The 12,168-nt window shown below is 39.5% G+C and overlaps 1 protein-coding gene across 1 annotated transcript in view; it reads left to right on the forward strand.

Moving 5' to 3' along the window:
* The first annotated feature begins 5,538 nt into the window (after positions 1–5,538).
* atp6v0d1 (ATPase H+ transporting V0 subunit d1) overlaps positions 5,539–12,168 on the forward strand; it is a 53,555-nt gene continuing 46,925 nt past the window's right edge. The window contains 1 exon segment of the mRNA XM_039762948.1: positions 5,539–5,822. Coding sequence (XP_039618882.1) covers positions 5,693–5,822 — 130 coding nt within the window. The 5' untranslated portion in view covers positions 5,539–5,692.

Consider the following 12,168-nt stretch of genomic DNA (forward strand, 5'->3'; position numbering starts at 1 on the left):
ATGGAATTAAAACATGAATGCTTTTAAAACAAAACAATGCAATTACATATACACAGTGTGATACAGTATATGGCTGGCCGGTCATCCCAGCCAGTACCCCCAGGCCGCCAGATGGAGCCCTTCCTACAGCATGGAGGTGGCCCGAATTTCAGCAAGGCATCATGGACAGTGGAGTTTTCCTGTACAGCCCTGCTGGATAATGTTGGGGCCGCCAGGGGACGCTGCATGGAGACCCAGAGACTTGTATTTTCCCTACAGCCCGGAAGTACATCCCAGTCACATGGACAGAAGAAATGATGTACTTCCGGGCTGAAGAAAAAAAGGAGTTTTCATCTGACCCGGAAGTGTTGCCAGTCACATGGACAGTGAGAAGAGAAACATTTCTGGGTCAAGGACTTTAAAAGACTAAGAGAAACACCAGGGGATTGAGCTGAGTCGGGTGGCAGGGTGACAATGCGTCTGGGAGAGGAGGATTGATTATTGTTTATTGTACTGATTATTAGTGATTTATATGAGTATTGTGGAGTGGAGGATGCTTTGTGCACTTTATTTTTGGAATAAAACTAATTATTGGACTTTCATCTGGTGTCTGGCATCTGATCTGAGGGTTCAAGGGGACGACAGTGCCCCCTATCTGTCTAAACAGATATGACTTATTCATTTGTCATTTTGTTCCATGTCACTGTTTCACTTTATTCACAGGTCCAGTTGCATGCGTGATGTGTTTTTTAGTTAGTGAGATGACTGGCACTGCATGGAGTCAACAAGAGAGGTGTATGGTGGAGTGTAGCCACTTAGGTTCACTCTTATGGAGTCATTTAAAAGTTCATCTGTCAGTCTTGTTCTGGACTTTGATTTCATTACATTCATGTAAGAAAAGGCAGACTCACAGAGGTATGTAGACCCAAACAAAGCAGACATTTTCAGAGCTGCTTGGTGAAGATTCTTATAGTTATCTGTCCCTACTAAGCTCCAGAATTGCTGAGAATGCTGTTGAGGCTTTAACTGCACATTATTTTGAAGGCTTACTACTATTATCCAACCCCGCTATATCCTAACACAGGAGCCAATCCCAGCCAGCACAGGACGCAAAGCAGGAACAAATCCTGGGCAGGGCGCCAACCCACCGCAGTGTACAGTATATAATATATAAAATCCAATATCTGTCTGTCTGTATGTCTGTCCGCTTTTCACGAGAGAACTACTTAACGGATTTAGATCAGGTTTTTTTCTATAATTTGCTAGAACATTCCGCATGATTTTGCAACTTCTCTCATTTTGCTGTGTATTATAGTTCACTTGTGGTACAGATTTATCTGTGTGAATCTGAGACAAAGGCAGTGGGCCGAGGAGAGGGGCCTTCCTCACTCACTTGCCAACTTCAGGGTATGTTCCTTAACTCCGCTTAGCTAGCAAACGATATAACAATTGAATTCAACTTTGTTTTATATTTACAGTGGTGTGAAAAACTATTTGCCCCCTTCCTGATTTCTTATTCTTTTGCATGTTTGTCACACAAAATGTTTCTGATCATCAAACACATTTAACCATTAGTCAAATATAACACAAGTAAACACAAAATGCAGTTTTTAAATGATGGTTTTTATTATTTAGGAGAAAAAAATCCAAACCTACATGGCCCTGTGTGAAAAAGTAATTGCCCCCTGAACCTAATAACTGGTTGGGCCATCCTTAGCAGCAATAACTGCAATCAAGCGTTTGCGATAACTTGCAATGAGTCTTTTACAGCTCTGGAGGAATTGTGGCCCACTCATCTTTGCAGAATTGTTGTAATTCAACTTTATTTGAGGGTTTTCTAGCATGAACCGCCTTTTTAAGGTCATGCCATAGCATCTCAATTGGATTCAGGTCAGGACTTTGACTAGGCCACTCCAAAGTCTTCATTTTGTTTTTCTTCAGCCATTCAGAGGTGTGTTTTGGGTCATTGTCCTGTTGCAGCACCCAAGATCGCTTCAGCTTGAGTTGACGAACAGATGGCCAGACATTCTCCTTCAGGATTTTTTGGTAGACAGTAGAATTCATGGTTCCATCTATCACAGCAAGCCTTCCAGGTCCTGAAGCAGCAAAACAACCCCAGACCATCACACTACCACCACCATATTTTACTGTTGGTATGATGTTCTTTTTCTGAAATACTGTGTTCCTTTTACGCCAGATGTAACAGGACATTTGCCTTCCAAAAAGTTCAACTTTTGTCTCATCAGTCCACAAGGTATTTTCCCAAAAGTCTTGGCAATCATTGAGATGTTTCTTAGCAAAATTGAGACGAGCCCTAATGTTCTTTTTGATTAACAGTGGTTTGCGTCTTGGAAATCTGCCATGCAGGCCGTTTTTGCCCAGTCTCTTTCTTATGGTGGAGTCGTGAACACTGACCTTAATTTAGGCAAGTGAGGCCTGCAGTTCTTTAGACGTTGTCCTGGGGTCTTTTGTGACCTCTCGGATGAGTCGTCTCTGCGCTCTTGGGGTAATTTTGGTCGGCCGGCCACTCCTGGGAAGGTTCACCACTGTTCCATGTTTTTGCCAATTGTGGATAATGGCTCTCACTGTGGTTCGCTGGAGTCCCAAAGCTTTAGAAATGGCTTTATAACCATTACCAGACTGATAGATCTCAATTACTTCTGTTCTCATTTGTTCCTGAATTTCTTTGGATCTTGGCATGATGTCTAGCTTTTGAGGTGCTTTTGGTCTACTTCTCTGTGTCAGGCAGCTCCTATTTAAGTGATTTCTTGATTGAAACAGGTGTGGCAGTAATCAGGCCTGGGGTGGCTACGAAATTGAACTCGGGTGTGATACACCACAGTTAGGCTATTTTTTAACAAGGGGCAATTACTTTTTCACACAGGGCCATGTAGGTTTGGATTTTTTTCTCTCCCTAAATAATAAAAACCATCATTTAAAAACTGCATTTTGTGTTTACTTGTGTTATATTTGACCAATGGTTGAATGTGTTTGATGATCAGAAACATTTTGTGTGACAAACATGCAAAAGGGGGCAAATAGTTTTTCACACCACTGTAAATTAAAGTGTTACATAGGTCTTGATGAGTTTGAGTCCTGATATTCTCTTAAGTGTATACCACATTGAAAAGATAGATTGCAATTCAGATTGTGGATCGTGATATGATTTTTTGGAAAGATCACCCACCCCTAATTTGACTAACAAAGTTTTCAAATTTACGTAGGATTCACTAACCCTTTGGCGAGCTACTTGGAAAGGGGTTGCGAGCTACCGGTAGCTTGTGAGCAACATGTTGGAGACCCCTGAGCTAGAACCTTGATCTTGGTCTTTATCGAAAGCATATGACCTGATATGTACTGGTATTGCAAAAAAAAAAAAAATTGATGTGGCTGCAAACTCAGAAATTTTAACTTCCCCCTGTGGCTTTCTTTGGGAAAATGATAAGCAAACTGATCAAGATGGTGACATGGCAGAAAGAAAAAGAAGAAACCGTGACATCTGATGAGTATGATAGGAAGAAGATAGACTGCTCCTACGCTTCAAGCACATGCAGCACAGTAACCATCTATTACAGCAAAGGCAGTGAGCTAGATATGGTGACAGTCCATTGCATGGTATCCATTGCAGGACACACCTTTACAGTCCAATTCACAGTCAGCAGTTAATCTGTATAAAGAAAAGCTAAAAGACCTAAAAGGAATGTGCAGTGCAGACTCCACAGAGGCAGTGCCTGGCCCAGATTCGAACCAGCCCAAAAATGGTAAGGGGGGGTATTTGTAATTCCACGGGGTGGGCTGGGAGGCATGGTGTGATAACGTCTTAAAAATTCAACATGTAACAGTATACCTGACAGCAGGCCTGGTGTAATACGAGTGTGAAGCGAGAAACAATTAGCAATAGAAAGAAACCTTTTCCACTAGTGAATGTAACAACCACAGTTCTTTTCACGAGGCTGGAGGCAAGATATATTTTTTGCTGCCCATTTGCCCAAACACCCACATTGCCTTCTTAGACACGAGATGATACAACATACAGTACATATTCCTGTACAATCTTTGTGCAACAGTGCACTCATGGAACGTTAGGCAAAAACAAATAAATAAGTTTTTGAAAAATGTAATATAAAAAATTATTGGCTTCAAAAAATAAAACACACGAAAATGGTATTAAAAACAATAACATGTACTGTATAAGACAAAATTGAATGTGAAACGAAACTTGGCAGTATCTTGAGGCAAGGATGAGCAGCCCTTTTAAGGACAGAGAGCCACCTTATAGAACCACGGAATGTGCAAAAGAATCCACTTCTGGAACTCTGTCCTAGCACCACCAATATATTGCAATGCCGCACTGGGTAAAATTATTTTGTGCCACCGTATACTGCAATATTGTGTATGGATAATATGACAATAATGCCACTTGACAAAGTAAAATTAAATGATCAACAAGGCAACACAATTGAAACAGTATACTTTGAATACAGTGCTAAAGATTTAATATAAGCATGTCTTAAATGGGCTTATATTAAAAATTGCGTTAAAACGCGAGCTAAATGTCGAGCTCTGTTGTTCATCAGTCTTTATAGTTGCAATTTTATCATCGTGAATTTTCTCTAGCACCAATATTTCTCAAGACAATTTGCAACGACTGTTATCTTTTCAACTGAATGTGTATGTAATTCTTTGTGTATAAACCAGTGGTGTCGTTTTGGGCTTCCGGAGGCTTAGCCCCTGTTCTCCGAGAGCCTCCCCTAACCCCGTCCCATGAGCTCAAGCGTCCAGCCCTGTTCTCTGAGAGCCCAACCCCATCTTCCTCTGTTCTGCGTTGTGATATGCATGGATATTCCAAGGGGGAATCCCCCCCCTCGCTTTTCCAATTAATATACTTGTACAGCTAACGGGATTATCAGGGTGGATGTTGGGGTCCCAATAAGTGCTAAAACTAGCGATACCCCTAGTTCGCACTTAATTCTTTTTTTCGCAATGTTTAAAAAAAAGTTTCATGACAAAGCCGACCTTTCCAAAGTGCAACATGAAATGATTGATTCGACACTTCACTTCCACGGTCCGTCAAGCTCCACAGAGCAGGTGGGTGGGAAGGTTTGACATTACATTTGGAGGGCTTAGCCCGGCTAAATGACATCCTGAAGCCGAGCCCGAGTCGAGGCCTGAAATATGCTGAAAGGCGGTGCCAATGCTGAAAGGCGGTGCCAAACACCGGTGTGGCATCAGTGAAAATAACTACAGAACCAATAAGCGGTATAAACAGATATAGAAAAGGTAATAAAAAGACGGGCCCCTGTGTTGCAGTTTAGTAAACAACTTCATCTACTGCGCGCTTATAAAATTATATTATTATAAGGTGCACTGAGCTGTTTCTGTATGTGATTTGCTGAATCACAAGATGTAAAAATGTGTTAATAATCAAATAAAGAAAAATTACAACTCCACAGAGCCATCACGGCATCACGACTTATGACTGTCACGAGCAAAACGGCGGTACGGGAACTAGCCATTGCGTCACGTGAGCTAGATGTCATCGTCTGTGTAAGTCACGTGAGTGCCTCCCTGAGTCACGTGCTGCCTCTTCCTGCGGCTGCAGCCGGGGGTTTCTGGCCTCACGTAATTAGTAGCTGGGCATCTCGCATCGGTAACATTTACTCGTTGAAAAAAAAGGGGAAAAAAAAGAGAGAATTAAAACAATCAGTCCATCATGTCTATTTTTCCAGAACTTTATTTCAATGTAGATAATGGCTACCTGGAAGGGCTGGTCCGGGGCTTCAAAGCTGGAATCCTGACGCAAGAAGATTATCTTAACCTAGTGCAGTGCGAGACGTTGGAGGGTGAGTACCGTGTATGTTACATACTTGAAGCAGGGGATATAGAGGCCTTGGGAAATAAATGCATGGAGAAGATCATCTGAACCTTATTTTTTCACGAAAAAGCTTTTTCTTATGTTGATAAAATAGCCGTCGAATTGGCAGAATGGAAGCATCTGTACCATGATGAAACTGTTGCTGAATATGTTTGAGGCCTGACAGAGCATCTGCTTTATCCACTTGGTTTAATATCGGTTTTATTTGTTAACCTAAACATTTGAATATTATAATATTATCGGTACGTTAGGGACAAGGCTGGACAAGAAAAGTAAGCATAATTTTGACTGAGGGTGTGCACATATTTTACGTGCTCAATATGTATGTGAAGAAAATGTGTGAATTCTGACACTTTACCGTAATTGATTTGCAGATATTTGTGGAGCATAGGGCAAGTCTTTCCGATTCCTTATGTACAGTTCAGCTAACCATCACTTCATGTCGGATTTCGCTTTTGTGTGGTTTTTGGTATCTGTAGCCCACATCATGGACAACTCGATGGTAAAACTGATATTTCCAAATTATTTTAATACCTTTTGCCGACTTGTGCACGGTTATTCCTTGACTTTCGCCCGTAACTGTATAGTTCGCGTGAGACACTTGCATTCCTAAAATTGGGGTTTGCCGGTTCAGTGAAAGTTATCTTTCCATACAATGAAAAAATGTATGGACCAGTGTGTCACGGTACGGTTAATATGAAGGGTGTTCAAGATGTGAACGCTTTCTTTCACATGTTATTAGAGGCGGACCTTCTGCCTTTGGTGGCCAGTCATCTATTTTTTCCTTTTGTAGTATTACTCTGTAACTTCATTTTTTCGGCCCCAGTTCTTTTTGCTGACATCTGAGTGCTTGCTTGTGCTGTTTCTGTATTAAGGAAGTGAATATGTTGTGAATTCTACTTGGACACATTAAGAGGATGATTGAGATGTTAGCTCAAAACTCTGCTTCACGAGTCCTTACACATACCAGCAGCAGCAAACACATTTCAATCCAGCTCCAACTTCTCTGGCTATGTGTTATAGAATTGAATATCAAGTTTTATTCCTAACCTAAAAAGCTTTAAATTTCCTTGCATCAAACTGCAGCAGCAACCAACTCCATCTCTATGGTCCTGTTCGCCCACTAAGGTCCAGCAATTCTGGCAATCTTGTTGTGTCCCAGACTATACTGTACTCTATGGGAGATCAGAGCCTTCAAATCAATTGCGCCCAAACTTTGTCCGACCTACCTTAATTAATGATATCCGCCGACTCGATTCATTCTTTTAGAAACAACTTAAAACACATTTACTGTGGTGGGCTGGTGCCCTGCCCAGGGTTTGTTTGTTGCCTTGCGCCCTGTGTTGGCTGGGATTGGCTCCAGCATACCCCCGTGATCCTGTAGTTAGGATATAGCGGGTTGGATGATGGATGGATGGATGGATTAAAACACATTTATTTATACCTTTGCGTAAATTAATAGTTAATGGAAATATGTTAAATACTATTAATAAGCTCTTTTTTATGCACCCATAAACATTCATACACAGTGGTAGAGTTGCACAACATAATGCTGCCTCTGTAATCTTTTCCCTACCACAGTATGTACAGAGGTTTTACATTCTTCCTGTTTCCATTTGGCTTTTCATTGGGTACTTGGTATCCATCTGCATTGTGAAGGCTTGCATGACCTACTTATCAGCGTCTTTGCCCAGGTGAACATGTAAGTAAACATGCAGTGCAGTGGAATGACAGCTTAGTTATGGATTTTTAATTTTTTTTTCCTTGTACCTGATTTTTCCATTATGCACTACAAATTATGCTGTGTTGTATCCAACAGGAAGCAAGGGAATGTGTTCTTTTTATAAATTCAGCTCATACTTGAACCTGTACACAGTCCTTTCAGTAACCTTGGTGGGAATATTAAGACAACAGAGATATGGTACAAAAGAAAAGATACATTTAACCTGCTTTAAAATGCAGCTTTCACTCCTTATGTATATTGCAATATAATAATTTCATATATAAGGACACACACACAGTCCTCAAAGAAGTGCCTTTCACAAAACCCATCTCTATGAGTCTATGCTGGCACAACTCTTTTCCTGCAAAACATGTACAGTGGGCGCTGTTTTCTGGGACTAATGTTACAGAGGAAGTCCACACCTCCAGTTTTTTGGTTGTGTATGGCAGTCTGTCACGCTTGGTATGAATGATGTTACATCACTCGAGCTAGATGTCACCGTCTGCGTAAATCAAATCCAAGTTGATGGGGCTGCTGTCTTTGAGGCGTCTTGACAAGCCTTATATGCCACACTTTCCACTGACCAGTACTAATGGATTAGGGTCCCATTTAGCACATTCAGTAAGCTATATGCAGAAGCTACTGACCAATGCTATGTATAGGGTGGTGCAGAGCTAATTATGTAATTTTCATTACGCTATAACTTATTAAGTTTATTACATAGAAAATCACCCAAAAAATCCCAGACCATCGAGAAGTTTGCAAACTGATGACATGAAGAATCGTCTTTGCGCCGAACTGGAATCGTCCCCACATAAATCAGTCATCCAGACGATCTGGATCTGGACCACCCTGTATAGATTAGATGCTCTAAGGCCATTCTGCCTTCTGTCAGATTGGAAGAGTGCAATTGTTTCAAGTCATTAACCTTAATTTACAGCCCATAGTTTGTTACAGTCTCCTGGAAAGATTATTTCTTTTTTCTTTAGTTAAACACTTATGTCTGCCTAACATAAGTATTTAAAACAAAAACCATGCTCACAATAGCGCACATATTGCATAGTGTTTTTTGAACTCTGTTTATGGATGGACGGATGAATGAATGAATGAACCTGCAAAGATGAATAAGTATGGGGTGGCTGGGTTTCAGTTTATACTTTGCTCTCTCCCTTATCCAAATCCTGCTAACGTAGGTTCAGATCCATGCAACCCTAGACTTTTTCATCTTCTTTTTAAAGAGGTTGAAAAATTTAAATACCATAAATATGACCTGCTGGTGAGCTCTGTAAGCACTCAGTTTTAGTGATTAGAATATTAGAACGTTGAAGCATATGGCTGCCTGCTCAGTCCTGACCTTCATCTCGGTGAATGACCCCCAAGAAAGTAATTTTTATATTAAAAAAAATGGAGTGTAGTTTGGTCTCAGATCTGCTCCTGTGTAAAGGTTACAACCAAATAAACTGTTAATCATAGTAATTGGTCAGTAATATACCCCAACCCTTCTCCTTTGCTACTGTGATGCTTCTGGTTGACAAGATGAAGCTCTTCACACCATGGTTAACATCTCCCAGCCAGCTGTGTCAATTTCAGCATTTAAAGATGTTGGGAAAATTTCATGCATTGTCCTGAATTTTGAGTCTTGACAATGTGTTCTCCAGCCATTTGATCATGTGGGCATCTGGAACCTTTTGAAAACTCGGAGAAATGAAAACTGGCCATTTAAATAAACCATATATTTATTTATATCATTTATTAATGTTGACTGTTTAAAAGTTACATATCAAACAGTGAATGTTTCTGTGATAAAATGAAAGTAGCTTTTTATTTGTTTATATTTTAAGCTCATAAGAAAGAATATCTGACTCCAGGGAATGAATAGCTTGTTTAAGTGTATACTGCTTAATTTGCTGGCTACGGTTAGTTTTTTCTTGCTGAACTGTTTTTCTGGTTTTCCAGTAGCACAGTTTGTTGAACGACTGTAGCTTTAAACTTGTAAGTAATGGCCAGGGGTGAAATTTGCATAGCTGTTTACTTCTATAGTAAGTGTCAGGTACAACAGTTTGTTTTTTTTTTTTTGTTTTTCTTCTTTTACAACAACTTTCTGCATGTAAATGAATTACTGGAACAGATGTAGCAAGTTTGGGCAAAGGTTTTCTGTCAGATAAAATAAAAATATAATCTACAGGTAGATCTTTTTTTTTGCCTAATTGAGATGGTCTCCTATTATTCTTCCATGTATGTAAATTAGCTCACTGTTCTATTAATAAATCATTTGACAATCAATTTTCCAACTTGCCTTGATTAGAAATATACCAGTTTAATTAGTTTCAGATAATTTAACTTTGATTTATTGGCTTACATATGCAAAAATACAAAATAACCCTAAATAGCCATTTATTGAAGTATAGTATCTTTAGTAATTGCTTTTCTTTACAACATGCATTAGCTTTTTTACTGCAATGTATAGCATTTAATGGTACTTATAGAAGATATGTATGCTTTATATATACCAGTCAAAAGTTTTAGAACACCCCAATTTTTCCAGCTTTTACTTAAATATAAGCAGTTCACGCTTAGAAAACAATATGAAATGGTACAAAAGTAAGCAGTAAACTGAAAAAATAATGTAATTTTCAGAGTTATACAAAAGGCATTTTTTCAGGGAACAAGTAATGGGTTGATGGAAACAATTCCTACAGGTGTCCCAAATTTTGTTGATTACTAAAAATATTTTGTCTGTATGATAGCCGTGTTGGAACAAACTGTTTCTACACCTCCCAGGGTTTGAAATTCTCCACAAGTTTCAGGTATCCAGCACAAATAATTAATATCCATAAGTAATTTTTAATGTGAGAATTTCCTGCACATATTTATTTGGTAAGCAATGTTTCTTGGTTTTTGAAAGAATATTTAGGTCTTTTAAAATTACCATTTTATAACTGTGCCTAATTTCTTATAAATTATTACTATTTTTTTATTGTGTAAGTTTTGTTACGCTCACATGCATATGATGTTAGCCATCTGTTGCACTGGAGCATGCAGCTGAGAAGCTGCACAGCAGGAATTGAAGATGGTGCATGGTGCCCTTTGTTTAAACTTTGGTTTCAAGAAATTTTGACTAAATTTTGTTAAATTGAAGGCAAAATACAGACTGAAGTATTTACTTGTGTTAAAATCAAAACAGAAATTGACTTGGATTGTTAATTGAATTCATAATCTGTTTCACTCCTTTTAATTTGACTAACTGACCACTGGAAATTTGAAGCTTCATTGAGATGCGTAATCATTATTTCTTTGAAATGTTTATGATGGGCTAGCAGCCTTTCACCCATAATATGAAAAGTAAATTCAGTGACCCATATGAACAAATAAGAAAAAATGCTTAAAGACAAAGGTACAGGAAAGGGGTCCTAAGGGAGTAATGTCACCCATTTTGGTTGGGTTAATAATTGAGTAATATTAGTATATGTGGACTTCTGCACAAACTAAGGTAAAGCCCAGAGCTCTGCAGGCTACATGAATGAGAATTTTATTAACTTGTATGAAAAAATATTTGCTGTTCGCTTTTCAGAAAAATATTCCTGCCTCAAGACTGGCCAATTGTGTTGTCTTGCTAGCTGCACACACCACCTTGCGTGAGCTTACTTGTCTCTAGTAAACAGTGGCTCTTGACATGGCATTTGTGGAAGCAGGATGGGTACAATGTGAGCTGTTGGAACGTTAAGCCATTTGTTGTGGTAGTGACAGTTCTATAGAACTGGTCAGTGACTGCGTTATACAGTAGATTGGGATGATGAAGTATGTAATAGTGCCCTGAAAATAGTGCCAAACTGCCAAAAAACTAAGCCTGCTGTATTCTTCTTTCGCCTGCTCCCATTAGGGGTTGCCACAATGGATCATTTTGTTCCAAATCTTTCTGTCCTCTACATCTTGCTCTGTCAAACCCATCTCACCTGCATGTCCTCTCACACCACATACATAAACCTTCTCTTAGGCCTTCCTCCTTTTCTCTTCCCTGGCAGCTCTATCTTTAGCATCCTTTTTCCAATATACCCAGCATCTCTCCTCTCTCTCTGACTTTGTCTCCAAACCGTTCAACCTGAGCCAACCCTCTAATGTACTCATTTCTAATCCTGTCACTTGAGCTCTGTTTCCTGCTTTCTGGACAGTGCTAATTTATTAACTTATTTAATTTAAAAAAGTAAAATGGTGGCCATTGCTGCAGTTGGGCTAGACATGGAAACTCATTCCTCATGCATGTAATGTGTGTAGGTCAGGGATGCCCAATGCGTCGATCGCGAACGACCAGTAGATCGCGTTGCATTCAAAAAATAGTTTTTTTAAACGTTTGCCACTTGATTGACATACAGGGCGGCCAGTCTGAGATCTTTTCTCTTCTAACACACTGGTCATCCCGCACGCACGATCAAGCGCACAAGCTACTGCAAAACTCCAGCTGTGATCTAGTTAGCCTTCCAATTTATATCGACTAAAGAAGGGATTAAAAAAAAAACTGTTTGGGAGGGTATGAGCTGGATGTGGAATTAGAAGATTTTTCTCACAATGTTACAATCGAAGTGTGTTTGTCTGA

The sequence above is a fragment of the Polypterus senegalus genome, chromosome 9 (assembly GCF_016835505.1).
Source record: "Polypterus senegalus isolate Bchr_013 chromosome 9, ASM1683550v1, whole genome shotgun sequence".
Classification (NCBI taxonomy): domain Eukaryota; kingdom Metazoa; phylum Chordata; class Cladistia; order Polypteriformes; family Polypteridae; genus Polypterus; species Polypterus senegalus.